Source organism: Ruditapes philippinarum, unplaced genomic scaffold (genome assembly GCF_026571515.1).
Source record: "Ruditapes philippinarum isolate M1 unplaced genomic scaffold, ASM2657151v2 ctg3919_1_1_1_1, whole genome shotgun sequence".
In the NCBI taxonomy this organism is placed as follows: Eukaryota; Metazoa; Mollusca; class Bivalvia; order Venerida; family Veneridae; genus Ruditapes; species Ruditapes philippinarum.
The window spans coordinates 20,206-37,821 of NW_026861338.1; the positions used below are offsets into that span (position 1 = coordinate 20,206).

Here is a 17,616-nt window from a genome sequence, read left to right on the forward strand (position 1 = left end):
ATACCTCATCTAGTATCGCATAGTTATGTTGATGTACTTATTTGATTTAGATTTCGCATGGGGTTTTATAATACATTATTAGCAAAAACTCATTATGAAATAAAATATCTAGTGACATTTATGACGAATTTATCAGTTTAGTCTATAATTAAAATTGCTTAATTGTTTACAGTACTATGAAATGCATGCTCAAGTTACGCCGACATACATCACGCAAATGTTAGACGTTGCAACAGTATTTTCGAAAATGTGATGGTCTCATAGTATGACATATTTTTTATGTTATAGTTGAAAGTTGTTTAGATCATAGTTATATATGCCTGTTTGGCCATTTTTTAAATAGTATTATAACGTTAATCATAACAAGGTAAATGCTGTATATATAACAACAAGATATAAGATAATAAAACAGAAGAATACAAACATATTTTCTCATTTTAATTTCAACGCAATTACACAGCCATGTTTTGTTTCATATTACACAACAAATTATCAAGTTTCTTTTGTGATCGTATATCAACAATAAATGTAATATATATTTCATGTCTGGTTTGGTTTAAAAGGCGGACTTACTTAGTTTTGATCAAATGGCTCCAAAAAAAGTTCATCAAAAATAATAATAACAAAAAATATTAGCACGAATACAATCAAAGGAATGAAAAAGGCATTGTAATATTAATATTCACATTCAAAAGGAATACAAAATGCATTGTCCCATGTAATATTCACTTCTACCAAACAAATGATTACGTTTGATATCAATGCAGTGGAATCATGACTGTTTAAGGTCAAATATAGTGTAACAAACAACAGTGATAATTAAACTAATCATTGCCTAAACTTATTAGACAGGATTTCAAATCACTTTTTATACTGTTCAAGTTGTGTCATTTTCCTCTTGGTACTCGGTTTCTTCATTTCCAACTTTGATTTCAACAATACAGTCAGAGCCCGAGTACACCGGTAAATTCAACTCGTATTTCTGTTCAAGTGTTTTTGGTACAAAACGTCCTCCAAGAAAGTGATGTTTGCCTTTGAATAACTTCGCACACATTTTAGGGGCGATAAGGGAGATAAGCATGTCTGGTTTCAGTCCATTTTCATCGCCTGCGTCAATATCCCATCCTAAAAAATTCATCAAGTATATAATACCAAAATCTTATTACTTTTCAAACTTTTCACCATTGTTAAATAGGAAAATTGTTTAAAAAGAATCATCTGAACATGATCAAGGGAAAACATTTTTTTTTTGAGAATAATACAAACAAAACCAATTATATTGACTAAGTTCTGTGCCCTATTCTACTAATCACGTGTAATCCTAGTTGTTGTCGGCGTTTGACTTCCGTTAACACTGCTCTGTTCTGTTCTTTCAATTGGTGATTTTTTTACACATTTATATCTTTTATTGCATTTTTAACATTTCAACTTTTGCCATTGAAAAACAAGATTAACTCATAGAAAAGGTATTGAAGATTTTTGATAAGGTGCGTAGTGACATCAAACCAGAGGCATAGAGATGTTATCTTTATCTCTGATTAAACATATAAATGAACCCTAAATATAAACTATATTGGAATGTTTATCATATATGTGTACAAGTAATGCTATTTTTCTAAAAAAAGATTAAAAAAACTAGGAGGTACTCTCAAAGTCATGATCGCTAGCAAGAGAGATGTTTGCTTTTCAGAGACATCTATCACATTATAAGGACATTATGATTTACACCATGTATATGTTTTTCTCTTGTAAAAGAATGTAGTATAAATTAATTTTAATATCATACATTGACTCTAATGACGGTTTTAAATGTTTTTTGTTATGTTTTCAGAAATAGGTAATGCTGAATTTCAAAGTTTCATACAGCTATTTATTTAAATCATGTATTATACTATGGCCTTTGTATCTGAATATCCGACATTTCTGCACATTATGTTTTTACTATTTCGTGTCGTATTGATGCGTTGGCATGATAGCTTTGTCCACATGTCCACAAGTGCAATTCTGTTTCCTTTTATTTATTTTAGTTAAGGTAAAATTATAAGAAGAACCTCGTGTTACATAGCTGTACGAATAGAGCCATTTTTTTTTTGTTTCAGTGTTGAAAATATATAATTAGTCTTGAATTCCTTCTCTAGGAGTGAAACGTGTTTTCAAAGAAACTGATCGCTAAAAATCTCTTCTTTTTTGCCTCAAATATCCCGTAAAGTAAGAGAAAACGTATAATCATCTTTTATATGCATATTCTTTACGTATATAAGACCGATTACTTTATCAAAAGTATTCATCTTATTTAACTTTTTCGACAGATCATCCGCTTATTCATAACGTACTATAGTTAAATGGGTTTCTTTCGGAAAAATAATTATACAAGACCATTACCAGAAGGAATATCTATACTGCAGATGGGTATTTCAATTTTCTTTAAGGTTTCAATAACAGATTCCATTTCTGGTTTAATAGGAGCTGCAATGTAAATAAGCATTGTGTCAGAAATATAAAGAGAACATTTACAAATATACAAATGACAAATATATTTAAAAAATGAGCTGTTATATGTAATTATGTTACACAGACTCTTATTATTTCAATTGTCCATTTGTATATATTCACGTGCATTTTAAACTGTTGTTAAGGTGACCTATAGGCCTATAAGGCCGGGTGTTCTTTATTTACATTGTATATATGTAATTTTCATGTACGAAAACACATGTCACTATAATAAAAGATTATTATTATTATTATTATTATATTTATATATACTGTATACTTTTTAAAAGTTATTCAAATATCACAGACGAAAATAAATATATTAAGTAATACACACGTACATCAATTTAATTCTTACAAAACCTGTTTGCGTTTCTAAGATTTTATAAAATTAAAGTCATTTGTTTTCTCCTTTTCTACTTTTGATCGACTCATCTATACACTTCGCTTTCTTGAAAATGTTTTTCCTTACTCTTCTTGACATAAACAGACGGTTAATAAATTCCAGTAAAAATATCTAGCAATTATAACAAGGCCTTGAAAGGAAAAACATGCACATGCGCTCAAAGGTCAAATATTGATACTATGCAAATTAGTATGCTAAGAAGTTCGCTTTGCACGGCAAAATTGAAAAAAAAGAGTTGGAGATTCGGTTCGATTAACTCTGTCCATTGTCGATATTGGCAAATGAAAAATACCACAAGCAAATGATCCCCTAGCAACGGGTTAAAAAGAAAATGACTTTTGAATATAAAATGATATTTAAAACCTGAAACTGCAGTGTATAGATGTTAGATTTGTATGATGGTTACATACTTCTTATTGTGTTTTTTTGTTGTTCTTTTGTTGTTGTTTTTTTAATGAGCGTGGGGAGTAGACGCATGTAAATAAAATGACGTAAATGTCCACCTGCTGCGCACAAAAATTATTCTAGATAAAAGTCAATATTGCGATGTAAATATTTTTACATTTTCTGTCAAGCTACATGTGTTTTTTTGATACATATTAAATTGAGAAATATTTCATTAGGAACGAGTAATTTTATTTGATTTAACGCACTTTTAATAATTATTTTTTAATCTTGTCTTATATAATTTAATCATCGTGTTCTTTAAAGTAAGGGTTCTAAGATAAATGGAAAAAGAAAAAAGAATTACATCACATCACATTACCTTTAAAGCCTAATCCAAACAATGCATCGACAACAAAGTTATACGAGTCTGTGATTAGATTTGGTTCAGACGGAAAAAATGACAGAAGAGGAATGTCTAAGCTTTCACACTGTCTAAACAATCTCTTAAACAAAGGCTTGTTTGCTTTCCGTGGATAAAATAAAGTCGGCTTATATCCCTGGAAAAAATAATAATGCATTAAGGCATTACATTACGGAAGGAAAACGAAGTCTATATTAGAATATAGTTAAATTGTATTGCTGTCAAGTTAAATTTGAAGGACAAATTAGACTGCTAAATTTGATGAGATAGCTTTTCATTACATACCCATAAACCGAGGTCATTTCTGCTCATTAAGGAAGTTTTTTTCAGACTGCTAAAAACGGGAGCAAGTGTGGATTGAAGCTTATACAGTAAATCCCACTTAAAACGTTGTCGTTTATAACGATATACTGCTTAAAACGATGTTGTTTATAACGATATACCGCTTATGACGATGCTGTTGACGTGATTCCGACTCTTGTTTTCAAATTAGTTGCATCTCTGATATAACAATATAAATTAGGCGGTACCCTTGAATATCTTTATAAATTGAGTTTATTGTATGTCATCGTGCGCTAAATAAAATTATGAACACACATCAGTTGGAAATTCAGGGGAGATTATTAATCATATTAAATTTCAGAAAAATATTTTTCATTCATAAAGCTTCTTTGCACTGATCCTTTTATTAAATATAATTTTACAGAAACTTCCATTAGAAACCATAGCTATCATTTGTATCAAGTTCGTTATAAAAGAAACGTTTTTGTGAAAAAAGCATAAGTAATATTTTCTTACAATAAGTGAATAAACACAAATATCAATTACCATGACAACGAATATAAGATTTATATTAATGGCACATCTTGCTTTAGAAGTGAATCATATTTCTTTTATTCGTTATAAAGATCTAAAATGTAATTAATGATGTTTTAGTAATGGATTTATAGCATGTTACATGTATATGTTAAACTACTAAAGGACTGCAATTATGTGTAAGCAAGATAGTAAAACATGGACAAAGTAATTTTTCGACTTCCATACAAAATCACTGTAATAATATCAATTGCCAAAGAGCAAAATGAGAACAAGCTATATAGCTTATGAGTGATGTTTTAGCAACTGCAACAAGTTGTTAGGAAATCTGTTAACATAGTGATCCTCGGAAGCATTAATCACAACAAAATTACATGAACATTGCAGACTCGGTATTATATAGTCTGTACATGAGGGATAATGAATAAGTGCAAATCCCTCACTCCCTCTAACACCGGCTTCAGTGGTACTCAATTCTCAACACCTTATAGTGCTGGCATCAATGATCCCGAAGGACCAGAACAAATATTGCAACACTGAAGTGGAGAACGGTGCAATATTTTACAGCTGCCACACAGCACTTGATACCTGATGTTGTGAAGTATAAAATCTGGAAACAAAGTGATCCCTCGGAAAGATTTATCATATCAAAATTACATGAAAATTGCAGAGTCGGTTTGATTAAGTATGTACATGAGGGATAATGAACAAGTGTAAATCACACTGAAAGTGCAATAACACGTTTTTTAATATAATTGATTTTGGGGGTTTAATGGGGTAATCATCAAACAGTACAAAATTCTAAAACAATTACGTACAAACATTTTCAGATGTCTGGCACACACAAGCCCATCTCCGCCATTATGTCCCGATCCACAACAAACAAGGACAGCAGGATTTTCTCGTGACATAACTTCAACTGGATAACACTTAAAACATATAAATAAAGTGAATTCATAAATATGTTCTGTACTATTTTTTTCGAAATAACAATTGATGAATAGGAATATTGCAACATAATAATGATAAAGGTCATAACATGGTAAAACATAGAACAAATGTTGGAAGAACATAAAACATATAATTGAAGATAGTTGAATCACAGTGCTTCGAAATGCTGCAACGGTACGATGATTAAATGTTATCAATAGTCGAGTCAATAACACTATCTTACTAACTGTTTTCATTTTTGCAGACATTTTACAATTATTCAGTAATACACGTTAACGTTATTACGCTATAACGTCATGTTTCTTTATTGCTGTCATGGGTGACCGATTTCAGTGAGTCTCTATAATTCTATTCGTAAAAATGAGGCTAGTTCAAGAAAGTATCTGCCCAGTTCGAATACATTTAAAGGTCTATTAAGAATACTCGTAGAAGTGCCCCATCAACCAAACTTTTCAATTAAGTAAAAGTATAAAGAACCAAACTCATGATACTCGTCTTATACTAACAATAGTCCTACAAGACCATGTGTCAGCGTTTAAGTATCACACAATGTGCCATCGTATTTTAAACGTTTTTATTTGTTACATTTTTAAAATCATTGTGTGCAGTATTACAATCAAGAGCTCAGACACAAAACCGTTCCCGTTGATAGCTGCATTGATGGTTCAATAAAAGCGGGAGTAACAGCTTAACCCGCTCTAAGTGGCAACACTTTTTAATAGCAATGTCATTCATATATCTTGCTTGTGTTTTGTGTCAAATATTTTTCTATAAATGCTTTAATACATGATTGTAATAATCCCGCTTTTCTTTATTTAAATACCATGATAATGTATGCGCAAATAACAAAAAAAATCCAATGGAATCAAAAGACCTTGCGAACAATTAAGTTCAAATTATGTAAATGAACTTACAGTTGCTATAGCAACAGCGCAACTATATCCCGACAACTCCAGGAGTTGATCGACGGTTAAGGCATATTCTGTGAATAGTTCTTGGTTTATATCGTGTGCTTCTTTCTGACTGAAATGAGATAAGAAAAATAAAATACATAATGAATATATATGTCTAATGACCTTAAACTGATGGTTTCAAAGGAATAGCACTGCTCAAATTACAACAAAATATTTGATGAAATTTGACTCTGTAATGATGATTACAGGAAAGCTCATATTGTTGTTTTATGTTTCAGATTTATTGGTAGAGCTCCTTTTATTAATGTTGTGTAAATAATATATGTTAATAAAAGAAAGAAATAAAAAATCGTTATATGATATCGATAGTATTAGGAAATGCATGTACCTATTTTAGAACATTCTTGACAAGTGACGAAGTGTTGATTACGGTTACGTATTTACAGATTTACTGATATTATTATCACTATTATTGTTATCGTTAATATTGTTATTGTTATTATAATTATTATTATCATTATTATTTTTATTATTATTATTATTATCGTTATCGTTATCATTATCATTGTTATCATTATTATTATTATTATTATTATTATTATTCCATGCATACCAAATGTGAAATTCAATTGAATTTAGATTGATTTCTTTGACAATCACTTGACATGATTTGAATGGATTTCAATTTTATGACAATGCTTTGACCTTGACTCGTTTTTTTTTCAATAGTGTTTTTAAACAAAACATGAAGTCAATCCGATTTTCTTCTTTTACTTAATTAGGCGCCATCTTCCGTTTGTAGTATAACTAACTGATGATCTATTCAATAAGACAGGGAACAATTAACAAGATTACTAGCGTTAAAAGGGAAAGCCCGACTGTAGCCATACATGATAACATTGATAAAGTGGCAGATGCAACAATCTCCCATCCTAGTAAATATCACCCAGTAATTCAACGTAAAAAGTGACATTATGCCCATCGAAGAGTAAATGGTTAATTAAAATAACTTCACGATTTGTCAGTGTTTTTTTTTATTTCACTTTCATCATCAACGTCATTGAAGTAAGCAGTAACGCACGTGACCCATCTATAAATGGCATTTGAACATTACCGGTAATGCTCATTCTTTTAAAGGAAAAGAGTTTGGCAGTCTTTTTATATTTAAGGCAGTTTTATATTATTGTTCAACCACATTAAAAAGCCAGTCTTTTGAAATATACAATTTATTTATCTCATTTCGACATAATAAAAAGGAGCATAATGTCAAATAGAAAAATTGTTAAATATAAAATTCAGGAAATCCTCAGGTGTATTCTTTATACGACAGAGATGATGAAACCTAAAATGTGAACCCTACGTGTCATTACATTAAAGGTGGTCTTTGGTTCACAAATATAAGAAAGTCTGTACACCTATATGTGAGTGGGAATAAGGTCATGAAGTCTGTGTATCACACATTTAAAACAGACAATGTATTAGGAAAACTAAATCAACCAGTATAAAACTGCGCAAGTGAAACATATAAATACATGAAATAGCATCAAAGTTAGAAAATATATTATATCTTTCATTTTTTAAAACTTTGTTTAAATATGATTTTTTTCAAAACAGGTAATATAAATAGTCAGGTATGATTAAGATAAATGTTCTTGGAAAAGGGTAATCCCTCGAGATCAATAATATCATTATTCAGAGCAAAACGTAATAAATGAATATCACGAAAATATAATATGTTCGTTAGAGATGATGTAAAGAGCAGCATGTTTTATCCTCCAGCAAAGGCTTATTTCAATATTTAATACTAAATGTAATAAAGTCAAGGATCCCAAAAGACCAATGAAATGTAGAAGTCATTTAATGAAATCATACTTCACTCGTGATGAACAGTTTTGATATTTAGATATGATTTTCATTCATCCACACTGGAAAGTATTTTATAGTACATGCAAAACTAACATGCTTAATACGTTCATGCCTTTCAGTAGACATAAATACATAGGCATTTTTTCTCTGAATATTGCGGCGTGAAGTCGTGCGATGTATTTTCTTTACAGTCATCAGTCATTTGGAATAAACAATACCTTTGTTTTCATCGCTTGACAAATAATATTCTTGTCAAAAATACTTTATATTATATAGTGGACAGCTTACAAATCTCGTGTTTTCGTCTTTTTTCTCTCTAAGTTATATTTGTCTTGCAAGCTAATACAAATTGTTATTATGAAAATACATATTTGAAATAGTGCCCCTTTTACCGCAAGATTTGTCAGGGACTGTTTGACTTTCAATCACAAATAAGGATGAAATATTTATTTGTTTATAAGTAAATAATGTAAATTTCCTGCAAGGTTATGTACAGTTAATATGTTAAAAATTTCGAACACAAAACAGCCTTTTTCATCCAGCCGATTGTTTGATTTTATTACGCTGTAATTAATCGGATGTCTGTGATGTACTCCTGGTTTGATTAAATCCCCCGGGGGGATTATGTTTATCGTAAGTGAAGACGACGATACGTTTTAATCAAGCTGAGAGATTGTAGAGACTGCACGTTTGTCTAGCAAAATTATATATCCTTGCACAGAAACTTTAATTTAACAATCAGCGGATGGAAATGAATTAAGTATGAAAAGTACATAAAGGTATCGTCATCTGTATGCAAAAGCGGGTTAACTCATAACTCATATTATAAGGATGTTTAAGAAGGTGTCTGTTAAACTTACATGTCACATTGTGTGAAATCTCATTTTGAGAAATTTAAGAATATTTACTATTTTTTTAATAAGACATAACTAGAAAAATATGCTCTCTATGCTGCATGTATATTGCATCATTATGGTCAACTGAACCAGTCATTCATTTATCAATATTTATTTTCATATTCATTTGTTTATCAAGTTTATAAAGAATTTTGATTTATTTCTACTTATAAGTATAGATAATATATGTAAATTATTTTACTGATTACCATTTCATTGTATTTGCTTCTGAATTTCTGAATATTTAATCGACTCATTATTTGTCAACTATCTTAACCGATTGGAATGATAAATGATGTTGTTACTGTATCTAAATAAGGATAGGATAGGATAGATAATTTTATTGACGTAAACAGTACAGTTTTTTGTCATACAATTGCATATACATAAATATCATAATTTTATCATGTGATTTAACAAACAGTGAACACAATTCACATTGTCAACATATTGTTTGTGGAGGATGAATAAGATGTTTACATATATATGAATCAATATCATAAACAAAATCAAAGTGAAGTAAATTCCTTCCATAAAATTGGCAAAGTTAAGAAAGCAAAGACTTTCTAAGTATAAAAGCATTGTAAATAAATTTGGAAAGATTTCTAATTATAGCTTGATTATAACTCTTAAAAAGCTCTGTAAATTTAATAACATTTGGTCTTCTATAAAAATATGCTTTGATATATTGTTTTCTAAAATCTTCGTACAACGGACATGATATAACAAAATGGTATTCATCTTCAATATCTCTGTTTTGACAAAAAATACAATAACGCTCATTTCGTTCAACTCTGTTTCTGGAATAGCGTCCAGTTTCAATAGCCAGTTTATGTGAAGATAATGTTAATTTTGATAAAGCATTTCGAAACTTGAATGGCAATAAATCTAAATATGGTTCAACTCTAAATTCTGTTTTAAATTGCTTAATATACATAAATAATGTTTCACATTCTTGCAATCGTTGACACCAGTTTTGTTTAAAAGTATCAATTAGTCGAGCTTTAAAAAAGTAGATGAAATTTACCTAGATCAACACAGGATGGGTTGTTCCAAACATATGAAAAACCATAGCAGTCCAAAATACTTTTAACTTGATATGCCCAGTCATTTTTGATAACATTACATTTACAAAAAATATCATATAATCTGTTTAATAATATATTTGTAGACGATACAATTTTACACCAGAATTTAATAATGCGTACATATCTGTTAATGTAAAGCGGAAAGCGCCCTAATTCACCATACACACCCATATTTGTACAACAAGATTTAACATTTAATAACATTGTGCAAAATTTCAGATGGATCCGTTCAATTTCTTTTGACTTACTGAATCCCCAAATTTCGCAGCCATAATTAAGAGTAGCTGTTACAAAAGCATCAAAAGTTGGCATATAACACTAGGTTTAAGATTTAATCCCTTTATATTATGCATCAAAATATTAAGGGCCTTAATGCCTTTACCAGCCAATGTTTCTTGGTTTAATATGAATGTACCCGTATAGTTAAAAACAATCCCAAGGTAATTAAAATTATCAACTTTTTCTATGTTTTCAGTATTATATGTCCAATGCTCATTTTGCTTTATGTGACCTCTTTTCCTAAAAACAATTATTTTCGTTTGAGGGTATTTACTTCTAGGCCCCATTTGTTACAGTATGTATATAATAAATCTAGACTATTTTGAAGATCGCAAACAGTGTCACTTAAAATAACTATGTCGTCTGCAAAAAGCATTAGAATAGAAGTAATATCATCTAAGGTTTAACCACTGTCATGCCCTCTTTGTAAAAATTGCTCAAGATCATCAACAAATAATGAGAACAATAAAGGGGACATAACCTCTCCTTGTTTTAAGCCTACAGCACACTCAAAATAGTCCGAATATGAGTTACAACCCTTGATACAAACTTTAACTTGTGAATACATGTCCCTTAATATTCTAAATAATTTTCCATCAATACCTAACTTATGCAATTTTAGCCATAGGCCGTTTAAATACACACTATCAAATGCTCTTTTCATATCAACCATACAACAATACAAACGTTTATTTTCATTTAAAATCTTATGTACAACAGCGTTTAATACAAATGCTGCATCTACCGTAGAACGACCCTTGCGAAAACCAAATTGAGCATCGCTTAGTATATCATTTTTTTCGGACCAATCATTCAGTCGTTTATTTAAAATTCCAGTAAAAATTTTCGATAGACAACTAACAAGTGTGATGCCTCTATAATTCCGTTAATCGCATGGGTCGTTCTTTTTAAAAATAGGCACTATAATACCGTTAGACCAATCAGATGGAAAATGTCCAGAATTCAAAACTGCATTAAAAATATCTACCAAATGTGCCGAAAGTATATCATAACATTCTATAAAGTGTTCATTTAATAAATTATCACTACCACAAGCTTTATTTCTTTTTAGTATTTTAACAATAAATTCGACTTCAGTAGTTGTGATTGGCTTATCTAACTCTTCAAAACTACACCTATTTGCATCAAAATCAAATTCTGAACAAAATTCCTCAGCTTCATTATTCACAGGGGTTTGAAATTCATTTTGTAAACTTGAAAAATATTTCAAAAAATCATCTACAGTTAATGTGCCACTTCGGTGTACGCTGAAGACACAAACCCTTACATCTTAATAAATGATCTTAAAATATCTGCAACATCATTTTTCCAAACTGAAAGTAGTATTTATCGTATTATAATATTAATTGGCTGGATATTAAATAGAATTAGACTCATATTCAATGACCATACATCGTAGACTGTTAATAACGTGTGCGCATAAGTGTTGCATTTCGGTCTTTATGACATATTTCTAAATGCACATATCACTTTCCTGTCATAGTTAAAAATAATATCGTTATAATGAGTAACTACTTAAATTACTCTTGTTTGCGAAGCGTTCGTGAAACCGTTGAACGCCTGACGTTTTCTTTTTACTTGCATAATTTTTCCAGAATTCAATGTCGAATGTTACTGTTAATGTTTAACCTTACCTTTGTCAGGCTATTTATGTAGTTAATCAATTATTGTTCAATTTAGCTGATATAATATAAAAAGGTATATATTTGATATATGTCTGATTGTGACAAGTAAAATGTCTTATTTTGAAACATAAATTTATCGAGCAGTGTATCAAATGAATTTAAGGTTTTTGCTTGTCAATAAAAAAGATTAAGAAAAAAAAAAAGATTGGTAAATTGACATTTACAGTGATTACGTGAAAATATTAGTATGCAAATTTCATTTAATTTACAAGCTGCGTATCAAGTGTATTTAAAGCAGCATGCCTGAAGATTCATTGCTTGAAACTTATTACATATTGCTTAATCTTATTGTATAAGATCTGTATAACAATTAATAATTATATATAAATGCATGTGTGTTAATTTATTAAATAAAGCTGTAAAGAACGAGAAGTTCATAAAGTACCCTTATTTATGTGACCTTTTTTCTAATACAGAATGCTAGATTAACTGGTCTCATTTTTTCTAGAAATAATGTTTTAATAGCCTGTCTGGTCGAAACACGTTTGCTATTTCACACAACATTTACATTTCCATAACTTTGTGTATACATCGTTTAAGCGCAATTAGCATCAATTTTGCATGTGTTCTAGGTATTTGCATTCAGCATAAAATATATATAGAAGGTCTATGACATAAAATAATGTAAAAATACACCCATCCTAAAACAACTTATCTACTAGTATTTTAGAAACGTATAATGTAAAATTGTATCCATCTAATTACAAAGTATCTACTATTATTTTCGAGATATTTAATGTGCTATCATTCGTTGTATTATATGATATAACAGATACTAATCTGGAAAGATACTTCATATTGTTTAAGATAAGAAACACAGAACAAGCATTTGACTGAAACCAAGCACATCTATTTATCGTTGTATGAAAACATTTATTGTTTACAAGATACAATTGAATATTTCCCGAGAGAAAATTGTATCCTATGAAACAATTCAAATGACAAAACAGCATAGTTGTAAGTAGTATAATGTTTTTATCACCCAAAAGATGTAATTTTAAGGGCGTATTAGTGACAAGGTTTACATTCAAAAGGAATAATCTGAAAAAAAGTTTTTCTAAAAAATAAAGTGATCTGGTACCTCCCACTTTTGAAATATTTTAACGACTAATACTTAAGAAGGTCATGGAAAGCACAGATTAACAATTACTTTGCTCGTATAATTCAAATATACAGGATAATTGATAACTCATTTCAGCAATTATTTCAAATGTAGGTACACTGATTGAGCAATTATTTCAATCAAATAGTTACTTATATCCAAATGAATGGATGTGTGCTTCTAAGTCATAAGTTTCTTCACGCATTACTCTCATAAAATTGTGTACTAACTTTAAAAAAAGCTTTCAAACTCGACTCATTCTATCTGCTGTGTAAAAAAAATCGTTTACTAATACTCATTCTTGTCCATGTAGTTTTCAATTTTATTTGAACAATTATCCCATGGGTAGTTTTGACATACCTAATGTATTTTATCCTGTGTTGTTCACTTTCATTGCCCTTATCCAAGTGACCGTCATTTTTCTGTTTATCTTCTTTATCGCCTCCCTGTCGATGAAATGAAAATCTGTTCCCGGATCTTCTGTCCATTATTCCGTAGTTACGTTGTTATGTTAATTGTTGTACAAACTTTATGTAGTAAGAATTTGAATTATGGTGGTTCCAGTTATGGTTGTATTTTTTACATGTTTATTATAAAAAAATTACTACTAGTATTTGTTTAAAATTTCCCAGTGTATTAACTACTTCTGTTGTAAGAACTTGCATAAATACAATGCAATTTTAAAAACAAATATTGTAAAACATGTCAATGCTGGATTCATGAACATAAATTCTTATTCAATTTCTTGTCCATTAAATAAATTACTCCAATAAGCGTCCGATCGCATTATTTCATGCCGTATTACAAATTAATACTAAGCCACGCGATTATATCCACTGATAATACGAGAATGTGAACCTTAAACATTCCCAAGTTACAGTATGGTAATGCTGTCAATATGGTATTGGTTATTTCTAACTAGTAAAGGAAGCACGCAAAGGTTTGATATATATCAGAAGAGACATATGCTACTGAAACACAACATGAAGATATACCTTTCACGTTAATTCCAGAGCTATTTCATACAGTCATTTAGGTGGATAAACTCATCTGCTGTATAATTAAGATATTGGCAAAAGGTTCCTAGTTACAGTTATAAATGTACAGTACGTAAACCTGTGCGTTTAAAACATTTTAATGTCGGTTCCATTATAATGACATTGATAATGATTATGATGATAGTGAAGATAATAATGATAACGATTATGATGATGAAGATAAAGACGGCGATAGTAATGATAGTGAATGATATAATGATGATGGCTTTGTTGGTAATATGGATTAATATTTAAATAACGATTTGGATGATAGTTGTAATAATGATGATGATGAAAATTTTATTTGCATGTCATATTCTTTCCTAAATTGCGATGACACTGTGTTCTTATGTAATATCAAAACACATTTCATTTTCAAGTTTTCAATTAAAAATACCAAAATTATAACAATGAAAATTTAACATCTTAATTGACATTCAGCATTAGGTTGACAACTTTGATCAGAAGATAAGATTAACTAAATTATTAAAATATATAATATTAAATTTTTAAAAAATATTTCTGGCCATTTATACTTGAATGATAAACCAGCTCGTTCCATTGTTTTCCTACGTTCAAAATAAAATAAATAATAAAAATTATTAATGGTTAATGGTTCATTTGCCTTTCTAGCTGGCAAATGTTTGTTTGCTTTTTCTCCTGACAATGATATTACCAATGCTAAGTGCAAATACCACAAAGAGCAAGTAGTTATATCAAATTTGCATGAGATAGGATCATTTGCAAATACCATAAAAGCAATAAGAAAGCTGAAGACATAGAATAGATTAGAATATGAAATATGAAAAAACCTTGTTTACACTCTAGAGGTCACATTTTTGACTCAATTATCATCAAACTTGGTCAGGATGCTTGTCTAGGTAATTGCTCAGATAAGTTCGAACATGGGTCATCTCGCATGAAAAACTAGGTCACCGAAGCTAAAAATAGAAAAATCTTGTTAACACTCTAGTGGCTACTGTTTTGATCCAAATATTCTGGAAATCGGTCTGAAAGTTTGTTTATTGATTACTAGGTCAAGTTCGAATATGGGTCACCTGGGTAAAATCTAGGTCACACTGCACAAATATGGATAGTCCTTGTTAACACTCTAGTGGTCACATTGTTGACTCACTTTCATGAAACTTGGTCAGAATCCTTGTCTAGGTGATTGTTCGGATGAGTTTGATGGGTCAGGTGAGCAATCGAGGGCCATCATGGCCCTCTTGTTAATAGATATTCTGTAATGCTCTTATATGACTGAACAAATCCTCAAAAGTATAGAAACTGAAATAATTAATTGAAAAATGAAACAAAACAAAATCGTCGAAGCGGACTGTGAACATAGACGTCCGAGTATACACAATTCCATATGTTGTATTTCTAATTTAAAATAGAAATCCGGTGCTTTGCAATATATTTAAGTGACTGACAAATTGTTTATAAAGATGTTTAAGAACATTTACAATTTAGTTAGTCTGTTTAAGAAAAGTTGTTATAAAATATAATAAATAACTGAGTAACAAATTATGGTAAAAAGTTTTTAATCGTTGTAAGATAATATTAGACTGCATGTGTAAAGATTGAAATGAATGTGAAATATAACTGAGATTCCTCAAAATAACTTGATATTCTCAATCATGAAAGATGCTTATGTCATTGTAGTTTTTCACGTGATTTATCGAAATAAAGATAGCATATTATTTCCCCTTAATCTTATTTTTTCTCTTTTCTATCATGAATAAAACACCATGTATTACCGAATCAACAGGAAGAAAAGGAGAGATTGTGGTTAGACAGTGAGAGATGTAATAACCGATAATTATTATTTATTATTATACGTTATATATAAAACATTCAATAAATCAAAGTACTAGAAAACGTGCGAAGTGTTGAAGCTACGAAATATGTATGAATGTAGAAGGTATCTTTAAAAAGTCACATGGTATAAAGTTATCTCAATTTATAATAGTGTACATACACTAAGCAAAGAAGTGTGCAAATGTTCTGCCAAAAAAAGTCTGTAACAGCAACAGTTAGATCAAACAATATCTCGTTTTTGAAAGATTATATGTCTTCGCAAATACTTTTTCATTTAAATATAATTATTCTTTTAAACATAATATCATTCTATATTAAAATTTAATATTCTATTGGTACATGTGCTACGTGCATGAGTTATAATCACAAATGATGGTGTAAAATCTATCATAAAACCTGAATTATATCTGTTTTTTCTTCATGCGCAATTTGTTAAATTTTCGATATTTTTTAACAAATCAAGAAATACATTTACTGAAATTCCAAGCTGCGTGATGAGGCATCGTCTTTTTAAAAAAGCAGTTAAATTGAATTGTTTATTTAAAAGATGATTTTGGCTCAACTCGGGTATTAGAAACCATTGGATCAAAACAACCACATGTTCTAGAGCTAATTTATTTGATGACTTTCCTTATTCGATTCTATTTATGATTCTCTTACGATTACGCATGGACAAAAGGCGGCTGTAACCTTATGCCTTATTTACAAAAAAAAACAGTAATTGAGAAAAAAGTATTATTAATTGAAAATAATGAAACAACATTTCTCTGAATGACTTTAAAATGATTCAAGTGTATATTAATTCTATGGCAACCAATTTTATTGATTTCAAGTCCAAGTACTTAAGTTAAAAGCTTTTGGCATGTTTTTCAATAATTCTCATTTACTGCAAATTGCAATCATTAAAAATTATTAATTGCATTGCGGTCGTCATTTATATCATTAAAAGCAATTAGTTTCATTTTTGCACGAGATGGCAGCAGGTAAATAAAGTTATTAATAAATTATTTCAAATCAATTTCGATTTCATACGGCGCGTATATGCCAGAAGTGACTTTTTCGAAGCTTAAACATATCGATTAATATGAACGTTAACTACTTACATCTAATGATATTTACTCTTTAGCATAAATATTTATTTACGAAGCAATAAATATTAGGGGTAGTGTTTTCTCGTGCAGCATGTTCCACAATATTTATTTGGTAGCTCTTACCTATCTTAGATATTGTTCAATGTCATTTTTTGGCCCCTATCTCTCTGTTATCCTTTCTATTTGTTTTGTTATTGTTCCACTTAATAGAAATCTTTCGCAGATGTTGTTGTGAATATGTTAGATGAATTGCTATATGAGTTATCAATATCAATTTAATCAGGATCTAGTAAATAAGTTGTTTTTTTTAAATTTGGTTTTGTTATTCATGTAATTAAAAAGAAA

At 29.7% G+C, this 17,616-nt stretch overlaps 1 protein-coding gene across 1 annotated transcript; it reads right to left on the reverse strand.

Moving 5' to 3' along the window:
* Nucleotides 1–427: 427 nt before the first annotated feature.
* LOC132715301 (NAD(P)H-hydrate epimerase-like) lies at nt 428–13,999 on the reverse strand. Its single transcript, XM_060698296.1, has 6 exons — nt 13,683–13,999; nt 6,386–6,494; nt 5,339–5,449; nt 3,663–3,840; nt 2,383–2,466; nt 428–1,125 (listed from the first exon to the last, which is right to left on the reverse strand). Exons 1-6 carry the CDS (start codon nt 13,808–13,810, stop codon nt 878–880), a joined length of 858 nt encoding a protein of 285 aa, XP_060554279.1. The 5' UTR covers nt 13,811–13,999; the 3' UTR covers nt 428–877.
* Nucleotides 14,000–17,616: the final 3,617 nt, after the last annotated feature.